Raw genomic sequence first — 25,710 nt, forward strand, 5'->3', positions numbered from 1 at the left:
TGAAAAAATTCTACTATTCACTAAAATAGTATAGTAGAAATATCTTAATTTAATGTCAATTTTACATTCTTTGGAATTTGAGTATTACGTTCACATAAATTATGCGATATGTTTGATTTATATAACTAAATGATTGTACCTTTTAGTAGAATATATTTCCTTACAGATTTTTTTATTCTATTCCCACTAAAAATTATAATTTTATTTTTCATTAAATTATCTGTAAACGATATTTTGGAAAATCATTCTACAATTTTTAAAAAACTAAAAAAAACTAAAACTATCCAAATTTTTTAAAAAATTGTAATTTGTCAATTGTTTCTGGTTTAGAAAAGAAAAACACTTTTTCGAGTATAAAATTTTATATATATATAGTTTTATAGTTATCAGTATAAAATATATGATTTGTAATATTGAGATGTTCAGGTTTTATATCTTGGAATTTCATCTACATCTATCAATAGTAAATTTTCCCCATTATTATTTAAGATATAGTTTTTTCTAGATAGGTACTTACTTTTTTTTTGATTTTTTTTAAACTTGTTATTTTTTTTGTATTTCAGTTAAAAACATAGAAAATTGGAGAATTCCTTTGCAGGAAATTGAATGAACTTTTAATTATTTAGATGGACATTGTGGTTTTGAACAATCACGAAATTCGACGAGAGGTGGACATAATTGTCCCCTATTCTTTGGTTGAATTTTAATTGTTTTCGTTCTATATTGCACAGAGTCTCCACAGGTGGCACTGCAACGGGACCATCTGGACCATTGGCTCACTTGACAATCGACGGATTCCTCTGCAACATATTTATTGTAAGTAAGTATTATAATTACTCAAATTTTAATATTTTACTTTTAGAATTTTGCACAAGAAGATTCGACTCACCTTCGTCATTATAATTCCCACTTAATGGAAGATCGTCCTTGCTTCGGCGTCTGATATTCATGCCATTTCTCTTAGACGCTGTAAAAATAAATTCCCGATTTATAATTATAAATTGGGTTTATGATTTTGACGAATTTCCATACAATTATATGGAAATTCGTCAAAATTTTGACGAATTTCCATATAATTGTATGGAAATTCGTCAAAATCATAAACTTTATATTGATTAAAGTCAAAATATATTAGAAATTCGTCAAAATTTTGACGAATTTCCATATAATTGTATGGAAATTCGTCAAAATCATAAACTTTATATTGATTAAAGTCAAAATATATTGGAAATTCGTCTAAATTTTGAGGAATTTCCATATAATTGTATGGAAATTCGTCAAAATCATAAACTTTATATTGATTAAATTCAATACATATTGGAAATTCGTCAAAATTTTGACGAATTTCCATATAATTGTATGGAAATTCGTCAAAATCATAAACTTTATATTGATTAAAGCCAAAATATATTGGAAATTCGTCAAAATCATAAACTTTATATTGATTAAAGTCAATACATATTAGAAATTCGTCAAAATTTTGACGAATTTCCATATAATTGTATGGAAATTCGTCAAAATCATAAACTTTATATTGATTAAAGTCAAAATATATTGGAAATTTGTCAAAATTTTGACGAATTTCCATATAATTGTATAGAAATTCGTCAAAATCATAAACTTTATATTGATTAAAGTCAAAATATATTGGAAATTCGTCAAAATCATAAACTTTATATTGATTAAAGTAAAATATAAATGCAAGAGCATATAAAATATAAACATATGAAATTTAGTCCAACTCACCACATTCTGGTAAAGTACTGCATTTTTTATATTTCGCTAATTTTGGACACTTTCTGCCTTTATTTTGTCGCTTCACCTGATTTTTGAAAGCCAGAGAACCGAATTTAAAAATTGAATATTTGAATTATTTTAGTAAAAAAAATTAAAAACTACTCGTTTTTAAATGTTTTCCAAACAACATTAATTATTACAATTCAACATCATCATTAATTATTATATTTGTTAGAATTTATTTTATTCCAAAATTTAATATTTATTAAACAATTATTTAAATATGGAAAAAGAATATAATAACAAATTATTGTTAAACGTTTACCGTCACTTCCCGAATTCTATACGAAGTATCGTGACAATTCAAACATTCAGACCATGGACTCCAATCACTAACTTCACAATCCACTTTTCCTCGATATTCCTCAGTGGCTTCAATAACTTGACTTCCAGTTTGTAATCCATTAAATTCATCGGGCGTTGTATCTGAGCCTGAAAGAAATATTCCCAATTTACTAAAGGTACCAATTACAACATTCAATTACTTTACTGAAGTAAACATTCTAAAGATTAGGATTCATAAAAGAAAAAATAGTTTTCACCAGATCTGGCGCGTTTAGATTTGGGACTTCGTTGTTCTTGTACTGGAATATGATAGCTAAGAACACTGCTGATTGATACTTGAAAGTGCTTTACGGAACTTGAATGATTCGTTCTAGTGTCCTCTGATTATTTTGTTAGTAAGCGTGCATTCAATTAGAAATTTTCTTGTTAATCAGATGTAACATTAGTTAAAATTGTTATTCCAATAATCCATCAGTAGGGTTTTTGAAAGAAAACTTACTTTGACCCCGTTTGCATACTTTCTCACAATCAATCGCTGTTGGAAAATTATTTCTCGTTCCTTCGCAACCTGAATAACTGAAGTGTTTACATTCACCGGCATCTTTGTCATAGTAAAGGCGAATGATATTCCCCGAACATGTTCCTGGATCCTTTGGTTCGAGACATATTTCTGGAATTATGAGAAATTTCCTTTCAGAGATTTATCTTTCATACACTGGGTATGAAAGATTAATGTTTAATTAATTATAATCTAATTACCTTCAGCTTCTTCAACAGTGTAATTGCAACTTTCTATTTTTGCGGTACATGCAGCCTGCTGCACTGTACACTCTTGAAGATTATCTTCCTCATCCTCACTGTCCTGCACTTCTTCCCCAACATTATTGACATTTTTTTCAATTATTCGGGAACGCATCATGACACCTGGTCCACAACTTGAACTGCATGGTGTCCATATGGACCACGCAGAGAATCGAGAGTTCGGGCATTTCTGTTTTTGGAAATTAAATTTCTGATTCAAAATCGTACGATGCCATTTTCATGAAGACAACAATATTATTATAGTTATACTACTAGTGCATGTTGACAATTGTCACGCAATTCGGCTAATGATCCTATGAGAATTGTCGATTATTAATATTAATTAAATGAAACAACTTACTGCGGTACTTAAGCACTATTTTTCGCATATATTATGAGAAAGCTGAAGTGGAATGACGACACGAGAAATGGCCCAGTGAAACTGTTCTTTGTTAGTAAAATGCTTTAAAAAATATCTTATTCTCAAGCAATTTGTTCATCATAAAATTATCATTTTCACAAAAAAGGTAATCTCATAAGTAATATTCGAAAATATATTAAGTAATCGTTAATGTGAAACATGAAATTGAGATGTCGATATTAGTCATCAAGTGAATAAAGTGAATTCTTCGCATTTCTCTGATTTCTAGTCATCAGAAAAAATGAATACAAAAAATTTGCCGTTATACCTCTCGCCATTCCTCGATTATCTCCACTTCTTCTTCCGAATCATCGTCTCCCTCATTATCATCATCCTCAGGATCATCATTACTTTCAGTTGTGGTTTCAGTGACACTTTCAATGTCAGTGGGTTCGAGGGATGTTCTTACCTCCTCACATGGCTCTTCCTCGCATTGCTCGCACGCTGGGAGATCACACTTTCTTGTTTGCTCTAAACGTGGTGGTTTTGAAACATTCCTGCAATGCTTTTGATGCTTTTTATGAATGAATATGCGTTTCCTAGCTTGTACGGATGGTGCACACGTTGAGGAGCATTCACTCCATTGACTCCATTGCTCCAATTCGCATTCCTTACTGTTCAGAATAGCCGCATCTTTTGCTGACATTTCACTTGAAAAGGGGAATAAGTAAACATTTAATTTTAGACCATTAGGAGAGAAAGTGAGTGAAGCATTTTGCAGTAGATAATAACTTACCATGGACCACCTCCTCCGTAGCAAATTTTTCTGTCTGATTGCGAATCTTTACAATTTGTTTTTGTCGCTGCATAATTGTCAACGAAGTGCCTTTGTCTTAAACTCGTTCCCTGGCCACATTGCACTGAACAGGGACCCCAATCACCCCAAGGGGTCATTCTGCAGGCTTCTACAGTGAATATTTACTATTTTAATAGGGGACGTAATATTTTCTTAATGTATTGAAAATTGTTTTTTGCGTAATTCATAAACATTGTACAGGGCTCGGATCGTCTTTAAGACTCAAAAAAAGTCGCATAAATTTACAACAAAAGTCACGAAAAGTCGCAAAAATTTCCGAAAAAGTCGCATGAAATATTAGAAAAAATAAAAAAAAAAACGATTAAAAAAAACACAAAATTGTAAAAATTGTCAAAAAAAATTACATTTCTCGACAACAGATACATTAATATCAAACAATCCGGAATAAAATTTCAAAAAAATTTAATAAAATTCATAGCAAAATTTTAATGATGTATTATTAACATTTTTTTAAAAATTCTCTTTAAAATGTCAATTATTCTTATAAATAATAAAATTCTTCTCCGAAATTCAATTATTTAAAAAAAAAATTTAATAAAATTCTTCTTTAAAATTCAATTATTTTCAAAAGTAATAAAATTCTTCGCAGAAATTCAATTATATTCAACAATTTTATAAATAATAAAATTCATCATGAAAATTTAATTATTTTCAAAAGTTCTGATAAAATTCTTTGCAAAATTCAATTATCTTAAAAAAGTAATAAAATTCTTAGCAGAAATTTAATTATTTTCAAAATTTCAATTATTTTTATAAATATCAAAATTCAATTACATTTAAATATTTTTAAAAAAATCTATTCAAAATTTCAATTATTTTTGAGAGTATAATAAAATTCTTCTCTGAAATTCAATTATTTGCAAAAATTTTAATAAAATTCTTATCAAAAGATAAATTATCTTTATAAATAGTAAAATTCATTCTAGAAATTCAATTATGTTCAAAAGTAATAAAATTCATCCTAGAAATTCAATTATTTTTAATTTTTTTTTAAAATTTCTCGTCAAAATTTTAATTATATTCATAAATAATAAAATTCATCCTCGAAATTTAATTATTTTTAAAAGTTCTGTTAAAATTCTTTGCAAAATTCAATTATTTTGAAAAAGTAATAAAAATTCTTTTTAGAAATTCAATTATTTTTAAAATATTTTTTTTTAAATTCTCCTCAAAATTTCAATTATTTTTATAAATATCAAAATTCTTCTGCAAAATTCAATTACTTTAGAACATTTTTAAAAAAATCTGTTAAAAATTTCAATTATCTTTGAGAGTAATAAAATTCTTCTCTGAAATTCAATTATTTGCAAAAATTTTAATAAAATTCTTGTTAAAATTTCAATTATCTTTATAAATAATAAAATTCATCATAGAAATTCAATTATTTAAAAATATTTTTTTAAATTTCTCGTCAAAATTTTAATTATCTACATAAATAATAAAACTCATCCTGAAAATTTAATTATTTTCAAAAGTTCTGATAAAATTCTTTGCAAAATTCAATTATTTTCAAAAAATTTTTTTTTAATTTTTCTCAAAATTTCAATTATTTTTAAAAATATCAAAATTCTTCTGCAAAATTCAATTTCTTTTAAACATTTAAAAAAAAAATTTGTTCAAAATTTCAATTATTTTTGTGAATAATAAAATTCTTCTCTGAAATTCAATTATTTGCCAAGAATTTTAATAAAATTCATCCTAGAAATTTAATTATCTTCAAAAAGTAATAAAATTCTTGGCAGAAATTAAATTATTTTCAAAATTTCAATTATTTTTATAAATATCAAAATTCAATTACTTTTAAACATTTTTAAAAAAATCTGTTCAAAATTTCAATTATCTTTGAGAGTAATAAAATTCTTTTCTGAAATTCAATTATTTGCAAAAATTTTAATAAAATTCTTGTTAAAATTTCAATTACTAATGTTTTATAAATTTGTTCCCAGTAATTCATATATTTTCATAAAAAATAATTAAAAAAAATTTTTTTTTATAAAGTCTTAGAATTTAAATTAATGATTTTATCACTCGGTCATCTTTAATTGTTATAAAACATGAAGAAATCGATTGCTCCGAGTCGAAGACTCAGAGTGATCGATTTCTTCATGTTTTATAACAATTTTTTATAAGTTGTTTAATTTCAAAATGGTTTGAATTTGAATCTTTTGACAAATTTTAATTCCTATGGATAAATAATAATTAAATATTTATTTAAAAAAGAAATTATTGATGTTTTCGAAAAATTTGAAAGAAATTTGTAAATAAATGTAACATAACATTTTTTTGACTCAAACTTTTTTCTTTAAATTTAAATTTCTGTCGCATTTTACTGAAAAAAAATCTGGAGAAAGTCGATTAGTCGCATTTTTTTTTTAACAAAAAAGTCGAAAAAAGTTACATTTCCTTAGAAAAGTCGAAAAGGTCGCACAATCCGAGCCCTGATTGTATCGAATGGATTTAAAATATTAAGATGCTAAGTAAATAAAAGGTTGGTGCAATTAGAAATCCGACAAAACTTGTGTAAATACTTGAGAAATATATACTTTGTGATTTAGTTAATAAAAATATTAATATAATCAAGATCTAACACATAGGACACAAATCAACAAAATTTTTTGAAATCATAAATGTTTCATGCTTTATAAACACTAAATTCAAAAAAGCGTATGCATCGTATCTATAGGTTGTGAAAAAAATTATACAGACTATTATTATTACTATATTATTATTAATTAATTAATTATTATACTATTAATGCTAAGGGGTCAACCCTAGTTGTAATTTTCGGAAAAATCGACACCTGTAAATTCTATGATAGAACCTTAGTATAAAACAAAACGTTGCAAATTCGAGATAATGTATAATTTTGAAAAAAGTTAGAAATATATAAGAATATAAATATATAAGACTTATATAATAAGAATATGAAAAAAATATGAAATTATTAAAATTAATGAGATTATAGTTTAAAATCCTCAATTATAGTTATAATTCATTTATTAATTTTATTATTGGCTTATGATGAAAATGAAAGAGAATGTTAGCAAAATAAAAGACAAAACCAAAGGAATACTTGCTATTTTTAGATTTTTTATGTCGACCACCTGAATTTGATGGTTTTTGTTGCATTCCCTCACAAACTTTTTCATAAATCCTCTGACGATTTATATGAAGTTTCGCCATTGGTTTCATGTCACTGTTAAATGGATCGAAGAATGGCGATCCACTGTCATTTGGATATGACGTCGTTATCCGACGTATTGATTGTTGAGGAATCGTTGGCACATCATCGGCCTTAAAAAAATTAAATATCTTTTATTTAAATAAATAATTTAATACTAAACTTTTAAACAATTAAATTTTAACAAAAAATTTTAAAAAATCATTTTTGTTACAAAATAGAGTGAAATAAAAAACATCGAATTGCGTAGAAAATTAATTTTGTTTTAGTTCCTTTTTCTCAGTTCAATTATAGTTTTGAAGATGAAAAAAAAAGAATTACCAAGTAAGTGATTCCTTCGTCCGTACCCGCATCGTACGGGTACAAATTATATTGCTTGTGCTCAATCCAAGTGCAGTTCGACAAGCAAAGTTCGAGTCCTGAAACCCCTACGAACCAATCTGGCGATGGGTCTGTTCAAATTTATATAAAATTTAAAATAGATGTTAAAAAAAAAATAATTTAGTAATATGATTTTTAATTATTTGTATAATACAGAAATAAATTCTAAACTATTGGTAAAAATAAATTTTTCTCCTTGGATTAATTTCTTATTATATTCACCAATCATTGAGACCAGCGACATTAGGTGGTGCATTCTATCCACTCGAAAAACGGCAAACGTTTTTCCAGTCACGTTTGGATAACTAATTCCTCTCGCTTTGATAATCGTCCTAATATGTTCACTCTAGAAATATTTTTTTTTTCTTTCAATTTATTTATGTTATAAATAATATTATATTTATATGAATAATAAATATAATAATTTATTTTGATAAATAATTCATTTACATTGCAACATTATAAAATTAAACATTATAAAACATTATAAAATTACGACAATTTTTAAATAAATAAAATAAATAAAAATAATTCAATGTGAAACCAGTAGATACCAAATTTTATGAAAATCTACCAATTTAAAAAAAAAAGGGGTCCGTCATATTGAATTTTGAAAATCTGACTTCAGATTCGTAATCAGGGACCCAAAAAACCCCTAGGTAACAAGTTTCATAAAGAAATATTAATTTACAAATATATCCGCCATCTTGGATCCACCATTTTGAATTTTCAAAATCTATCCCGGTTGGGTCCATAGATAATAACAACGTTTTTTTATAAATGTAAATAATCAAAATTCAGTTATTAATTTCAAACAAATAGTTTGTTATTATTATAAAATAAATAAATAATAATATTAATAACATAATATTTATTAAAAGGTACATCAAAGTTTTTTTTCCGAATTTTCTCGCATTCAATATTGATATTCATTTGAACAAATTATTGGAAATAAAAAATGCTTTTTTCGTTCTCACTAACCTGATCTTTTAATTCAGATTCAAGGACACGTGTTGAGCCATGTTCAGCCACTTGTTTTAATCCCTCGCTTGCATTTCCATTATATGACCAAAAACGATATTTTGCCGTGTGCGATGCGCCAATTACATCCGAGAATCGAGCGAGCCAGGCTTTGCTTGGGAAATCCTATTAAAATGTAAACGAATTTTAATTAAAATGCTTATTAAATAATTAATCGCTTTAGAAAATTTTATCCGATCTATATAGACAAACGGGATTTAATATTTTCCCCTTTGTGTTCATTTTTTTTCTAATGATATTTTTTTTACATATTATATAGTATACTTACTTTAGGATGAGTATTTCGGGACCAAAGACCTTCGAATGCCACTTCGTATTTTGCTTCATCGCAAGCGCAACATTTATCGAGAATTTCCCCCTGTTCATCCTCCTCAGCTTTGGGATTTGGACACATGCGTAACGATAGTTTTTCATTTGCATCATCGTCTTCCATGTACCATGTTTCTGGCGTCTCCACCACTAGGGCCCTGGGAAATTTAATTCAATTTATATTATTTTTGAAAATTATTAAATTAAATTTTGAAAAACTAACTCCGGATTCATAATCAGTGACCCCAAAAACCCCCGAGTAACGAGTTTCAAGTGAATTGAATCAAATTTCTAAAAAATCGTCCGCCATTTTGAATTTTTAAAAACTGACATCAGATTCGTAATCAGCGACCCCAAAAACCCCCGAGTAACGAGTTTCAAGCGAATTGAATCAAATTTTAAAAAAATCGTCCGCCATATTGGATCCGCCATTTTGAATTTTTAAAAACTGACTTCAGATTCGTAATTAGCGACCCCAAAAACCCCCGAGTGACGAGTTTCAAGCGAATTGAATCAAATTTCTAAAAAATCGTCCGCCATATTGGATCCGCCATTTTGAATTTTGAAAAAATGACTAGATTCGCGATAAAAGACGCCGTAAACCACCGATAATACATAACGTACATATTAAGGGGTAAAAGAGTATTTTTAACTCATAAAAATTTTTTTCAGTCGATATAACAAAATATATGTTTAATATTTAGAATAAATTTAGATTTAGAATAATTATACCAAGTTTCATAAGTTTCATAACAATCGGTGATTGAAACACTTCAAAAATGTTAATTGTAAGATAATATAATTATCATTTTTTAAAGAAAAAAAAACCTTATTCGGACGCAACCACTATCTTCAATTGGACTTCTCCAAATAATTGAAACTGATTCTTTTGGTAATTTGGCTGTTTCGATAATTGCATTTTCACATTTTTCCGAATATTTAGATAAAGTCTCATCAATCACAATCAATGTTCCACTGTCGAGTGTTTCATTTTCATTTGAGACTATGATGAAAAAACTGGAAAATTTGTGAGCTGGACCCTGACTCTCACCACTTTCGATGGTTACTGAAAAAAAGAATTTAATTACAAATTGTATATATAAATGCCAAAGACTTACGATAATTCTAAGGTGCTTTAAAATAAAGGTTTATACCAGTTTTAATGATATATGTAAAAAATAATTTAAAAAAAAAAATTTTTTTTTAAATTTTAAAATTTAAAATTTAAAAATTTTAAATTTAAAAATTTTAAATTTTTAAATTTTTAAAAACTTTTTCATGAATTTGATCACTAAAAGAGTAAAAAAAAAATGTTCTATAACAAATATAAATCCTTGTAAAAATAAATAATTGAATTTATTCTACCGATGACCATAAATAATAATCGTTTTTATTGAGAATTTTGCTGATAAAAATCTCGCTTCGGTAAATAATTTAAGTTATACATATATACATATATATAGTGACCCCAGGGCATATATATTGCTATAATATTGGTTTAGTCTATTTGTTATTACTTTCCATCAAAATAATAGTATATACATGTGATTTTTTTCCCTCATATATCGAGATAGTGAATTATTTTTTCAAATATTTTCCTCCCAACAAAGCCAAACAGTAAATGCACTTAATTTTCTTTCAATTATTTCCAATTTAATTTATATATCGAATTTTTATATGAAATTTAATTAAAATTGTGAAAACTGTTATTGACATTAAACAACAACAATGTTTTGCTAATATTCCAATATATAGATTAAAACATATTATGTCGATTGTGAAACAATGACGAATACAAACAGAGGGAAAACATGCATTAAAAGAAATATTAAATATGCAAAATTAAAATTAATGTTCAAATTAATATAAAAATTAAAATTAGTATTAAATTCCCTATTGATAATAAAATATGTATAGTGGGAATTCATATGGATTCCTATTTTCATATTTAAAAAGAAAGAATTGAATTTTTATTTTAGTTGATGAATCTAAAAAAAGTACTTAAGTAGTAGAATAACGTATAAAAAGTAGTAAATAGTAGGTTTTAGCAGATGAGTGCGAAGCCTGTATTTAACAATTTATTTCTCTTCGAAGATAAATATTATACATAAACTTTCAATAAAGTAATAGAAATTTTTAAAACTCAAGAAAAATAGTTTGGGAAAAATGAAAAATGAAATAAACGCTGTGTAAATTATTTTTGCTGACGTTTATAATTTGAAATTAAAAGTTGGAAATTGGCTGAGTGAATATTAGCAAAATCCACGGTCAGGATTAAATGTTTGCATTGCTCCAGAATATGATAGCAGACACTTTCCTAAATATTCTATACTTGGCTGACTGATATTGGCAAAATAATTGTGAGCGCGCTCGATAACTTGGAAACAACTTCAAATTGGAAAACTGTCGAATTTCTTTAAAAAAAAAGAATTCTCTTGCATTTCAGTCATGCAAGAATTTATATGATTTTAATGAGTTTCCTCCATTTCCCCCAACTTCTTTTTATTTTCATCGTCAATAAGGAGCACCAAGAGCACCATAGAGCACCATAGAGCACAATTTCAAAAGTTTTGATAACTTCTAAAAGTTAAAAGTAATTTAACATTTAGAAAATATAAATTTTTCTTATATTTACATAATATTTTTGAAACATCAATCTTTAAACTTTTAATTATCAATTATGGTAAGGCGGCAATTATGTATAATATGAAAATTTCCAACAATCACTAATTAAGTAGTAAATGTTTATTTGTTAATATTAAATTTAACAGACAAACTTTTTTTTATTTCTGAGAAATGATAATTTTTAAATACGTGATATTTTCAATGAACTTGAGTAATAAATGTGACATTGCATGGGACATGCGATACCTTTACGAAGGTTTAAATTATAATATCGCGTGTGACTAATTTCATTATACACTATATGGAAAGAAGAAAATAAAAAAAATTTATGAATATTAATAATTAAAATTAGGCAAAATTTAATTTAATTAATGTCCCGGACAATATTTTTTGAAAATAATATTATCTGAGAAAAACGGGAGTTTCAAAAAAGTTTTATAAGTAATAATACTAATAATAATAATAATAATAATAATAATAATAAAAAGTATTTAAAACAGTGACAAATAAAAGATGAAAATAAAGTTTGTTTTCCTTCGTAAAAATTAAATTTGTTAATATAGAATAAAGTTTTATTATAATTAATTAACTACATTTGTTGCAGTCAACAATTATGTGTAAAACTGAAAATAATTGTTCGCTACTTGATATGCGCTGATGAACAACAATATTAAAGTGCAAGTTACTTTGTGAATTTATGCGAATAATTTTATAAAATTTAATATTATTTGATGTTAAGTTAAAATAGTATAAAGGAAAGGCAGTTGAAAAGCGAAGACCCATAATACACGAAGCCATAAATGCAACGAGCAACAATCTGTCCCTCGAGAACTTTATATACTTGTAACTTGCGAACGGATCTCGTTAATTAAGTTAAACTATAATTTCATAGAAAATATATTATATTTCGCGCAAGTAACAAAATTAATCTAATAAAAGTTTATATTTTCATTTTTTTAAACGAATTTTAATGTTAAATAAATAATTTAAACTGCGGTGATATAAAAAATAATTTTAATAAATAATTTAAAGTAATTTAAAATAATTTTAAAAATAATTTAAAATAATTTTAATAATAATTTAAAATAATTATTTAATTATTTTTAAAAGACTGATATCTTCTTAGCGTTTAAAACTATTTATCTACATTTAATAATGCATTTGAATTTCGCGCCATTACGCTCAGTATAGGTTAGTATTCGCCTTTAGAATTTGTGATCGAAAATCCTCCGCCTGTTGGCATCAGTCGTTGTTTCTTAATTATTTTGTAACAATTCACTTATATTTTATCACATTTATTCATTTATTAATGTTTGTTTAGTGCAACGTTTATTTATTTACTGACTGACACGAATTTTTTTTAAATATGTAACTAAGTTCCTTTACTATTTGTCCGAAAGGACCGAAAGTTGTAAGTAATTATAAAATTTCGTTTCATACATAACCTATAAAAATTTTATAAATTTAATTAATTATTATTACAGTTGTATTGATAATAACGCGAAATTGAAATATAAAGAACTCGAAGACACGTGCCAGGGGGAAAATGAAAATGTTTTTAAATTGTCACGTAACGTGCATTTGACAGACCGATTATTTTATTGCGCCTCTTAATCGTATTATCTCTATGACCATTAGACACGTGCAATCAAGTAACCGCATTACAAGCTCAATGCTGTTATATGCGATTTCAATTTAATTCAATTCAATGAGTGAAACTGCAACTCTGGTTAACTTTTACAAAACTATATATATACGAAAACAATTGTAGAATTTTATTTACGGTAGTTATTCATTAATCTGCTAAAAGCCAAAATATGTAAATTAACCATATTTTGCGTGAATAAATACTGACCTATATTTTATCCCACAAAACTGATTCTCGAAATATTATATTAACACCGGAATTTTATTTATATTTTTTTATTGCGAATGGAAATTTAATAGGATTAAATTCTGTAGTTAATATACGTATAAAATCTGAAAATAATTATAAATATATTTACAAAATTGAAATACTAAAAAAGCTTTTAAATACTTGGAAAAAATTTACATATTTAAAAAAATAATCCTTGAAAGTAAAAAAATATTCCTTATATTTATTTACGAGAAAATATTTTTGCCACTAATATTTCAAGAGGGGAAAAAATTGCAAAAATACGTGTCAGTGAAAAAGTTTGTAACAATATAAAGGTATACGTTTTAGAGTGGCAAAATTTATTATTTACAATATACATCTCACTTTGTGTTCATTTTGTATTCACTACTACGAGTATGTATATAGCATTTTCGACTTCTCCAATGTAAACCTAAGTGTATCCAACTTACTAAAACATTCAGTATGTCTAGAAACTTGGAAGTAACTTTATTTCCACTAAACAAACACTTCGCATATACACTAGTTCAAAAATTTATAAATTTCAAATTTTTGTTATTTACTTCTTTGCTAAAAGAATTGTTTTCTTTAAAAAATTTAAAGTACCAATTTTCTCATTCGTTGTGCTTAATTTTATCCAACTATTTTTGTAGATTTTTATTGTTAAATGCAAATATTCGAAGAAAATGCATTTTTTTTACAGAATGGAAAATTTTGTCCCAAAAAATGAAAATTAAAAATTAAATTGAAAATAAATCATTTTTTTTGTACTCACACATATAATTGGTGCGTGGCATGTAACTTTGAAAATAATCGGTGCGATTGACGTTACTCATAACAATTTGAAACTCATCCTCAAGTGGCGTTCGTGGTGTTTCAAATGCATGGGGTGGAATGTGGTTGCAAAAAAGTGTCAAACCACTGATTATCGATGATAGAAAAATAATCAGTCCGATTGAAATTGACGCCTTTGTCATTATCTGGAAAAAAAATTGAAATTTTTTTATTTTTTGAAATATTAATCTTCTTTTTGTTTTTTTCAGGAAAGAGAGAATTGACAATATAATCAATTACAAATGCAAGATCAAGTGAACCAGAACGACGAAAATTTTTAAATATGGTGTTTTTCCTATTTACACCCTTCAGTGATAATAATGATAGGGCACGGATTGTGCGACTTTTTCGACTTTTTTGTGAAAAAATGCGACTAATCGACTTTTTCGAGATTTTTTTTAGTAAAATGGGACAGAAATTTAAAAAAAAATTTTAAATTTAAAGAAAAAAGTTTGAGTCAAAAAAATGTTCTGTTACATTTATTTACAAATTTCTTTCATATTTTTCGAAAACATCAATAATTTCTTTTTTAAATAAATATTTAATTATTATTTTTCCATAGGAATTAAAATTTTTCAAAAGATTTAAATTCAAACCTTTTTGAAATTAAACAACTTATAAAAAATTGTTATAAAACATAAAGAAATCGATCACTCCGAGTCTTGGACTCGGAGCAATCGATGTCTTCATGTTTTATAATAATTTAAAGATGACCGAGTGATAGAATCATATTTTATATTATAAGACTTTATAAAAAAAATTTTTAATTATTTTTTATGAAAAAATATGAATTATTGGGAACGAATTTATAAAACATTAGTAAGTAATAGAATTTTGCAGAAGAATTATGATATTTACCAAGATAATTGAAATTTTGAGGAGAATTTAAAAAAAATTGAAAAATAATTTAATTTCTGCCAAAAATTTTCTTACTTTTTGAAGATAATTGAATTTTGCAAAGAATTTTAACAGAACTTTTGAAAATAATTAAATTTCCAGGATGAATTTTATTATTTATGAAGATAATTAAAATTTTGACGAGAGATTTAAAAAAATAATTTAAAATAATTGAATTTCTAGGATGAATTTTATTATTTATGAAGATAATTAAAATTTTGACGAGAGATTTAAAAAAATAATTTTAAATAATTGAATTTCTAGGATGAATTTTATTATTTATAAAGATAATTGAAATTTTAATAAGAATTTTATTAAAATTTTTGCATATAATTAAATTTCAGAGAAGAATTTTATTACTCTCAAAGATAATTGAAATTTTGAACAAACTTTTTTAAAAATGTTTAAAAGTAATTGAATTTTGGAGACGCCTGTTTATCCCCGTTTATGCAAATGCTCTAATAGTCATTTGATCTAATTTAAAGGTTATAAATATTCAAATGATCTAAAGAACATTGAATATAATGTGATTTTATATAAAAGTCTAATTAATAAAATGAGTTTATTCTATAATTTATTTTTAAGCCAATAATCAAAATATCCAATTCGCATTTTCTATAATCATAAGCAATTATAAAATTTTTTCACGCAAACTTTCAACTGATAAAATAGTTGTATAAGCCAAAGTTTATTTTTTATAATTTTATAATAACCTAATTTTAAAGTGTTATAATTTTTAATTTGTATAAATTGTAATTTAACAAATGTCTGTCAAATCTAAATGTAGTAAAATATAATTTATTTAAATAAAATATCTTTTTTAAAAAATGCTAACAACCTCGAATCGTCAATTGATCAAATATTCAAAACATCTAATCGTCATTTCGTCCAATGCTAAAAACATCGAATCGTCAAATGGTCGAATGCTTAAAACTTAGAATCGTCAATTGATCAAATATTCAAAACATCTAATCGTCATTTCGTTCAATGCTCGAAACGTCGAATCGAGAAAAAGTTGAAAAATTTGCTTGATGTAAGTTAACATTTATTTAAACCAAGCAAATTTTTCCAATTTTTGTCGATTCGACGTTTCGAGCATTGGACGAAATGACGATTAGATGTTTTGAATATTTGATCAATTGACGATTCGATGTTTTAAGCATTCGACCATTTGACGATTCGATGTTTTTAGCATTGGACGAAATGACGATTAGATGTTTTGAATATTTGATCAATTGACGATTCGAGGTTGTTAGCATTTTTTAAAAAAGATATTTTATTTAAATAAATTATATTTTACTACATTTAGATTTGACAGACATTTGTTAAATTACAATTTATACAAATTAAAAATTATAACACTTTAAAATTAGGTTATTATAAAATTATAAAAAATAAACTTTGGCTTATACAACTATTTTATCAGTTGAAAGTTTGCGTGAAAAAATTTTATAATTGCTTATGATTATAGAAAATGCGAATTGGATATTTTGATTATTGGCTTAAAAATAAATTATAGAATAAACTCATTTTATTAATTAGACTTTTATATAAAATCACATTATATTCAATGTTCTTTAGATCATTTGAATATTTATAACCTTTAAATTAGATCAAATGACTATTAGAGCATTTGCATAAACGGGGATAAACAGGCGTCTCGAATTTTGATATTTATAAAAATAATTGAAATTTTGAATATAATTTAATTTCTGACAAGAATTTTATTAGTTTTGAAAATAATTGAATTTCTAGGATGAATTTTATTAAAATTCTTTGCAAATAATTGAATTTCAGAGAAGAATTTTATTATTCAAAAAGATAATTGAATTTTTTAACAGATTTTTTTTAAATGTTTTAAAAAAATGGAATTTTGCAGAAGAAATTTGATATTTATAAAGATAATTGAAATTTTGAGGAGAATTTAAAAAAAAATTGAAATATAATTTAATTTCTGCCAAAAAGTTTTTTACTTTCTGAAGATAATTGCATTTTGCAAAGAATTTAACAGAACTTTTGAAAATAATTAAATTTCCAGGATGAATTTTGTTATTTATAAAGATAATTAAAATTTTAACAAGAATTTTATTAAAATTTTTGAAAATAATTGAATTTCAGAGAAGAATTTTATTATTTATAAAAATAATTGAAATTTTGAACAGATTTTTTTAAAAATGTTTAAAAGTAATTGAATTTTGCAAAAGAATTTTAATATTTATAAAAATAATTGAAATTTTGAGGAGAATTGAAAAAAAATTGAAAAATAATTTAATTTGTGCCAAGAATTTTCTTACTTTTTGAAGATAATTGAATTTTGCACAGAATTTTAACAGAACTTTTGAAAATAATTAAATTTCCAGGATGAATTTTATTATTTAATAAAAATAATTAAAATTTTGACGAGAAATTAAAAAAAAATAAAAATAATTGAATTTCTAGGGTGAATTTTATTACTTTTGAACATAATTGAATTTCTAGAATGAATTTTATTTTTTATAAAGATAATTTAACTTTTGATAAGAATTTTATTAAAATTTTTGCAAATAATTGAATTTCAGAGAAGAATTTTATTACTCTCAAAGATAATTGAAATTTTGAATAGATTTTTTAAAAAATATTTAAAAGTAATTGAATTTTGATATTTATAAAAATAATTTAAATTTTGAAAATAATTTAATTTCTGACAAGAATTTTATAACTTTTGAAAATAATTGAATTTCTAGGATGAATTTTATTAAAATTCTTTGTAAATAATTGAATTTCAGAGAAGAATTTTATTATTCACAAAGATAATTGAAATTTTGAACAGATTTTTTTTGAAATGTTTAAAAGAAATTGAATTTTGCAGAAGAATTTTGATATTTATAAAGATAATTGAAATTTTGAGGAGAATGTAAGAAAAAAATTTTTTGAAAATAATTGAATTTCTGTAAAGAATTTTCTGACTTTTGAAGATAATTGAATTTTGCAAAGAATTTTATCAGAACTTTTGAAAATAATGAAATTTTTATGATGAATTTTATTATTTGTAAAATTTTGAATAATAATTGAATTTCTGCGAAGAATTTTATTACTTTTGAAAATAATTGAATTTTATTAAAATTTTTTTTAAATAATTGAATTTCGGAGAAGAATTTTTTATTTATAAAAATAATTGACATTTTAAAGAGAATTTTTAAAGAAATGTTAATAATACATAATTAAAATTTTGCTATGAATTTTATTAAATTTTTAAAAAAATTTTATTCCGTATTGTTTGATATTAATGTATCTGTTGTCGAGAAATGTAATTTTTTTTAACAATTTTGACAATTTTATGTTTTCTTTTTGTTGTTTTTTTGATTTTTTCTAAGATTTAATGCGACTTTTTTTCGACTTTTTCGGAAATTTATGCGACTTTTCGTGACTTTTGTTGTAAATTTATGCGACTAAAGCGACTTTTTTGAGTCTTAAAGACGATCCGAGCCCTGTAATGGTATATAATGTCATTTAATAATGACAGGCATCGTCTCGATAATTAATTTTAAAACCGTATCAAAAAGTAGCTTAAGGGGATTTGAACCTTGATGACGTCACAGTTTGTGCAAAGCATTAGTTTTAAATCTGTGACGTCATCATGGTTCAAATGCCCTTAAAGACAGAAAAATGTAGGTTTTAGTAGGAAAACCACTTTGCGAAAGGTGAGCTTAATATTTTAAAATGTTAAATTTATAATTGCAACGAAAATTAGAATTATAAATAATTCTCAACTATAATTAAAAAATGTTTTCTAAACTCTGTTATAAAACCATTTTTGTTTTTTAACACACTATCAGAAAATGACTAATTTTATTTTCCGTTCAGTCGATTACGCCTGGTTCCATTATATTGATAGTGTTCCTGGCAGTCGATCAATCCTCCCTTGTTCTTTTTTCACTTTCATTCACTTTCTTCGTCGACTTGAAGTTCTTTTCTCTGCTTGCAAATAGAATGATCGTGAAAAATTACGTTTAATATTTTATACCAATTGAACGCGCAGAGTAGTTCCCCAACATTTTTCTAAATTAAAACCGTCGATTTTAATTACTCTGAAATTTTTAGAAACCTTACCGCAGTTAACTGTTTACTTTGAAAATTCTCTAAGTTAAGAAGGAAAATATTTGCAACGTTTGGGGTATATTTGAGAGAAGATCAAATAGAGTGGAAAATTATTTGACATAAGTGAAATTGATTGTGATATCTGAAGACCAACTATTTAGGGGGAAATTTGAAATTATTGGAGGAAGTGAATCCTGGTATACATAATTGAATGAAATTCTCGTCGATCCAAGAGTGTTCTGATGGGGAATCGAGTGAAAATTGTACACCTGTTGAAACAACGGGTGGGTTCTCTATTGTCCATGAGACTTTGCCAGGAAGGCGTAAAGTGCGCCGCTCAATAATTCATTACTCTACACTCAACGATAGACTAGTATCGACAGTGGGGAATAAATTATCGACAGCGGTTAATCTATTGCGAACGGAATTTATTATTTCATTCTATCAAGAGATTCAGTGATAAAAAGGGGTCAGGCTGTTCGTATGTTTCCACCCTTCGATCTATTTCCAGTAGTGGACTACCCGTTTATTAATTAATCTTAAAAATAAGCAACTGTATCGAATTTACAAAGTTTCGAGTAGGGAATTACTTCGAAAACAGTGAACACATTGTTAAGTGAATTTATATTGTTAAGACTCAATGCAGAAAGCTATTTAGCAAAACCATAGTTGCGCTCTGATGAGTCATCTCTGTGAGAGTACGTGGTATTATGTATTTGAATTCCCATCCACATTCTGCGGTCGAGCTGAACAGCGGAAATGGCAGAATGCCAGATCGAGACAAACGCCATGTCCTATATCCATTATTTAGTCACACAAGAGAAAAAGTATTTAAAAAAAAGTCACTCATTCCAAGTTTCACCCTTATTTTTTAAATCGACTTATCCTCTTATTTTGATGTGAAAATAACTGTCTTATTGCATTTACAATTCCTTTTTTGTGTCAATTTTTGTAAATGAATTAATTTTGTCAAATTGTCAAATTACTTTTTGGAATAAAATATGTGAAATGTTTGTTCGAATTAAGATACGGAATCTAGTGATTTCTTCAGAATTGGAAATAAATTTATGAAATTGATTTTCCTATTTGACTGACTTTTTCGAGGGGAGAGTTGTATTTCCAATTGAAAGCTCGACCATAGCAGCTTTATTAAACGAGACATTGACAGAGAACCCGTATTTGGTTTATCAGGCTGCTTCTGCTATGTTTAGTCTCATTCGATAGTAGCTCGATTAATGAAAGCAATCAATATTTCATACTGACAAAATTCATCTCTCTCTCTCTTGTCACGAAAATCGTGTCCAATTTACACACTCTCTACGTCTATACGGTATTAATGAAGTTTATTAATTAAATAACATAATTTTGCTTATCTTTGAAGCTAGAAGTTCAAATCAAATGCGAGAGAGTTTTGAAAATGTAAATTTTCAATTTTCTTCTAAGGCTGGGTCACACAATTTGTAACGCGAAAAAAAGGTGTTATGAGAATTTTTTTAATCCTTTAATGACCCCGAAAGAGAGAAGCGAAAAGCTATTTTTGCGAATTGTCATTTTTGCGAATGACCATTTTTACGAATTGTCAATTTTCCGAAAAGTCATTTTTGCGAATCGCCATTTTTACGAATTGTCAATTTTCCGAAAAGTCATTTTTGCGAATCGCCATTTTTACGATTTGTCAATTTTTCGAAAAGTCATTTTTACGAAAAGACATTTTTGTGAAATTTCATTTTTGCGAAAAGACATTTTTTGCGAAAAGTCATTTTTACGAATTGCCATTTTTTCGAATTGTCATTTTTGAGAAATGTCATTTTTGCGAATTGTCACTTTTGCGAAAAGCTATTTTTGCGAAAATTCCTATAGTAAACTTGTATGCATATATATATATATATTCACTATAGGAATTTTTGCAAAAATTACAATTCGCAAAAATGACTTTTCGGAAATTTGACAATTCGTAAAAATTGCGATTCGCAAAAATGTCTTTTCGGAAAATTGACAAATCGTAAAAATGGCTATTCGCAAAAATGACTTTTTGGAAAATTGACAATTCGTAAAAATGTCGATTCGCAAAAATGACAATTCGCAAAAATAGCTTTTCGAAAAAATGACAATTCGTAAAAGTAAAATTTCGCAAAATTGGAATTTGAAATAAGAATCCGGAATAAGGAAATTAAATAAGGAATCCGGAATGTAGAATTTGTAATGTGGAATCTAGAATGTGGAATTTGAATAAGGAATCCGGAATAAGGAAATTGAATAAGGAATCCGGAATGTAGAATTTGTAATGTGGAATCTGGAATGTGGAATTTGAATAAGGAATCCGGAATGTAGAATTTCAAATGAGAAATCCGGAATGTGGAATTTGGAATGTGGATTTTAAAATAAGGAATCCGGAATGTAGAATTTAAAATAAGAGATGAGGAATATTAAATGTAGAATTCGGAATAAGGAATTTGAAATAAGGAATCCGGAATGTGGAATTTGTAATGTGGAATCTGGAATATGGAATTTGAAATGAGGAATCCGAAACGTGGAATTTAAAATGAGAAATCCGGATTTTAAAGCAGGTCAAATCCCTATTGCAGGTGCAAGTTGAATGTAGAAGAAAAATAGATATCTACTGAGAATAAATTCATCTAAATGGAGGCAGAACGAAAGGCCGGATGTGCAATTTAAAGAAAGAATTGCCTTCAGGATTGCCAATAAGCTCCGGAAACAAGCTTCAAAAAAAGTCTCACTCACAGTATGAATAAGAGTCACTTTTCATGATAAAATGGCGAATTTCTCTTTGTATTAAAAATCATATATTCATCACTGCAAATAAATTTTTAATTACAAGATTTTTACGAACTTTTTTCTTTCTTTATGTGATTGTATGTCAATTTATTTCTCTTTAGATTATAAGAAAAACGTCCGATTTTTATTATTTAGTTGTTTAGATATAAAAGAATGATGAATCATGTCCATTATTTTGAAATTGGGTTTTTTTTATGTTAAAAATAAAAAGAATTTTTTTTTTATCAAAATATCTGACTCTGTCAGAAATGTCAATAATGGAGGATTGATGTGCTCTAATTTTGATGCATTATTCCGAGTGCAAGCGCATCAGTAAATACAAGAGAAGACAAAATACCTGTATACGTTGATAGATAGTTGTAATATATTATTATTTTATTTTACTGCAGAAAATTTTTTTCTATGTGACTTAAAAAAATGAATTTTTTAATTTATTCATAAATCGATAGTATCTCCGCAAATTATAAATTTTTAAAGAGTGAAATCTTAAAAAAATTAACAGACTTCGCTCTCGATAATTATTAATTTTAAAAAAGGAGAAAAAAGTAGCTTTCAAACTAAAAAAAGAAATAGTAAAAAAGTAACTATCGAAAAATTAAACTTGACGACCAAAAACAAAATTGGTTTTAGAAACTTCACATAACTGACAAAAATCCAATTCCATATTTTCTATTTTCCCGACTTTTTCCTGAAATTAAATATTTATAAAAAGTAATTTAACTTAATTCTTGTCAAGAATTTTATAAACATTTTTAAACAACTGATTTCTTTCGACTAATTTAATTCAAATTCTAATTTAAATAATTAAATTCCAGAGAAATTTGTATTATTCATGAAAATAATTGAATTCTTACGATGATTTTTACACAACTATTGTTATTTATGAAAATAATTGAATTTTGCAAAAAATTTTATTGAAATGCCTCAAAATAATTGATTTTTCGGGAATAATTTTGTTATTTATCGTTAATAATTGAATTCCTTCGAAAAAATTTTAAACAAACATTTTTTTAAATATAATTGATTTCTTCGTGGAATTGAAATTAAATTTTTAAGACATTTTTTTTAAACACATGTACCTGTAAAATTCCTGTAAAATTGTATTAAAAATAATTGAAATCCTGCGATGAATTTCATTATTTATGCGAAAATAATTGAATACTTGCTAAGAATTTTATTAAAAATTTTCAAAAATAATTGAATTTCTAAGAAGTATTTTAATATTCATGAAAATAATTGAATTCCTGTCAAAAATTCTAATATTTTTGTAAATAATTGAATTATTGTGGAAAATTTTATTAAAATGTTTAAAAAGAATTGAATTTCTGTGAAAAATTTTGTTATTTTTGAAAATAATTGTAATTCTTCATAAGAATTTTATAAATATTGTTTTAAATAATTAATTTTTTCGAAATATTATAAATATTATGAAAATTTTATTTTAAATAATTGAATTCTTGTGGTTCTTGTGTTTAATTCTTGTGTTTAAATAATTGAATTTCTAAAAAGCATTTTCTTATTTATAAAAATAATTGAATTTTTTCGAACGATTTTATTTAGAATTTTTCAAAACAATTGAATTTCCAAGAAGAAATTTATTACTTTTGAAAATAATTGAATTCTTGTGATGAATATTGTTATTTATGAAAATAATTGAATTTTGTCAAAGAATTTTATTAAAATGCCTCAAAATAATATTGAATTATTGGGAATAATTTTGTTATTCGTCGACATAATTAAATTCTTTCAAAAAAATTTGAATAAAATTGTATTTAAAATAATTGATTGTTTTCGAACAATTTTATTAAAATATTTGAAAATAATTGAATTCTTGTGAAAAATTCTAATATTTTTGTAAATAATTGAATTCTTTCAAAGAATATAAAAAAATATTTTTTAAAATAATTGACTTTTTCAAGGAATTAAAATTAAATTTTTAAGAATAATTACATTTTTTGAGAAATTCCTGTAAAATTGTATTAAATATAATTAAAATCCTGCTATGAATTTTATTATTTATGAAAATAATTGAATAGTTGCTAAGAATTTTATTAATTTTATTAATTTTCAAAAATAATTGAATAGTTGCTAAAAATTTTATTATTTATAAAAAGTAATTGAATTATTGCGAAAAATTTTATTAAAATGTTTAAGAAGAATTGAATTTCGGTGAAAAATTTTGTTATTTTTGAAAATAATTGAATTCTTCATAAGAATTTCATAAACATTGGTTTAAATAATTAATTTTTTCGATAATAAATATTATGAAAATTTTATTTTAAATAATTGAATTCTTTGTTCTTCATTATTTTGTGAAAGTTAATTGAATTTTTCGATTAAATAATTTAAAATAGTATTAAAAATAATTGAAATTCTTCCATGAATTCTATTATTTATGAATATAATTGAATTCATGTTAAGTATTTTATCAGAAATTTTTTTTTAAAAAATTGAATTTCCATGAAAAATGTTATTTGTAGTAAAAATATTTGAATTATTCTGAAAAATTGTATATAAAAATTTTGTTAAATAATTGATTAATTTCATTTTTTCGAATTTTTTTTTTTTTTGAAAATGCTATTCTAAATTAATTGAATTCCTGTGGATATTTTATTATTTATGAAAATAATTGAATTGTCGATGAATTTTAATTTTTTTATTTGAATTCTTTTGCTAAATTTTATGAAAATACTAGATATTGAAAATGAATTTCGAATATTTTTTGAAAATAATTGAATCATTTTAAAGAATATATACAAACGAGACAATTCGTTACTCTTATATTTATAATCCAATAAATTTTCAACGAGTGACATTTATTAATTTGGGAAATAGTTATTTTTTTATTTCTATATAGGTACAGGGACATGAATTTGCAAATTATTTTCAACCCCTTTCTTCAGGATTCTCGTAAACTCTGATAATAAAGAAGAATTTCAAACTGTCTCTCTCTCTCTCTCTCTTGCTTTTTGGTTTATTAGCATAAATCCTGTGAGAATAAATTGCAGTTATACATTTTATCTATGTAAACTTGCCTCACCATATTGCATTAAACCAACAGCTGCAACCTAACTTTGTTTTCTCTAAAATGGAACTGTTAATATAATAATATTTACATTTATTGAAAATAATATAATTAAAACTTATTTTATAACAAAAATTTGTATTCTAACAATTAAAAATTTTCATAAACATAAATATATACAATATAAAAATATAAACATATAAAAATATAAATATTTAAAATCATGACAGAAATGATTTAAATTGCTCTTCAAATAAAATGTGAATTATTACTCGTGCAGGTAGAAATCTAATAAATTATTTCAACTTCATGTATTTTCGATTTTATAATATTTATATCTATACACATTTATTTTTATTTATTAATTCATTTACCAACTTATTTATATTTATTTTATGACTTTATTTATTTATTTATTTATTCATTCATTTATATACTTATTCTTATATGTTTATTAAATTACTTATTTAATTCTAAAAAAGTAATTTTGCAATACATAATTTGTTATTTAAAGAAAAAGTCCATAAAAACTTGAAAGTGTTTCAAA

At 24.8% G+C, this 25,710-nt stretch overlaps 1 protein-coding gene across 4 annotated transcripts in view; it reads right to left on the reverse strand.

The window, feature by feature from the left end:
* Nucleotides 1-291: 291 nt before the first annotated feature.
* LOC122509685 (spondin-1-like) overlaps nt 292-25,710 on the reverse strand; it is a 28,257-nt gene continuing 2,838 nt past the window's right edge. The window contains exons 2-17 of one of the 4 annotated variants that reach the window (XM_043623910.1): nt 14,310-14,514; nt 9,862-10,099; nt 8,993-9,191; nt 8,665-8,829; nt 7,906-8,029; nt 7,624-7,754; nt 7,226-7,415; nt 4,041-4,209; nt 3,573-3,954; nt 2,842-3,073; nt 2,582-2,752; nt 2,340-2,462; nt 2,063-2,229; nt 1,747-1,822; nt 890-967; nt 292-800 (exon numbers count right to left, since the gene is read on the reverse strand). In XM_043623910.1, the coding sequence (XP_043479845.1) occupies nt 619-800; nt 890-967; nt 1,747-1,822; nt 2,063-2,229; nt 2,340-2,462; nt 2,582-2,752; nt 2,842-3,073; nt 3,573-3,954; nt 4,041-4,209; nt 7,226-7,415; nt 7,624-7,754; nt 7,906-8,029; nt 8,665-8,829; nt 8,993-9,191; nt 9,862-10,099; nt 14,310-14,511 (2,829 nt within the window). In that variant the 5' untranslated portion in view covers nt 14,512-14,514 and the 3' untranslated portion in view covers nt 292-618. Of the gene's footprint in view, nt 801-889; nt 968-1,746; nt 1,823-2,062; nt 2,230-2,339; nt 2,463-2,581; nt 2,753-2,841; nt 3,074-3,572; nt 3,955-4,040; nt 4,210-7,198; nt 7,416-7,623; nt 7,755-7,905; nt 8,030-8,664; nt 8,830-8,992; nt 9,192-9,861; nt 10,100-14,309; nt 14,515-25,710 lie in introns of all 4 variants that reach the window. The other 3 variants (XM_043623912.1, XM_043623909.1, XM_043623911.1) reach the window with 3 other exon arrangements.

Source organism: Leptopilina heterotoma, unplaced genomic scaffold (genome assembly GCF_015476425.1).
Source record: "Leptopilina heterotoma isolate Lh14 unplaced genomic scaffold, ASM1547642v1 Lhet_61, whole genome shotgun sequence".
NCBI classification, from domain to species: Eukaryota; Metazoa; Arthropoda; class Insecta; order Hymenoptera; family Figitidae; genus Leptopilina; species Leptopilina heterotoma.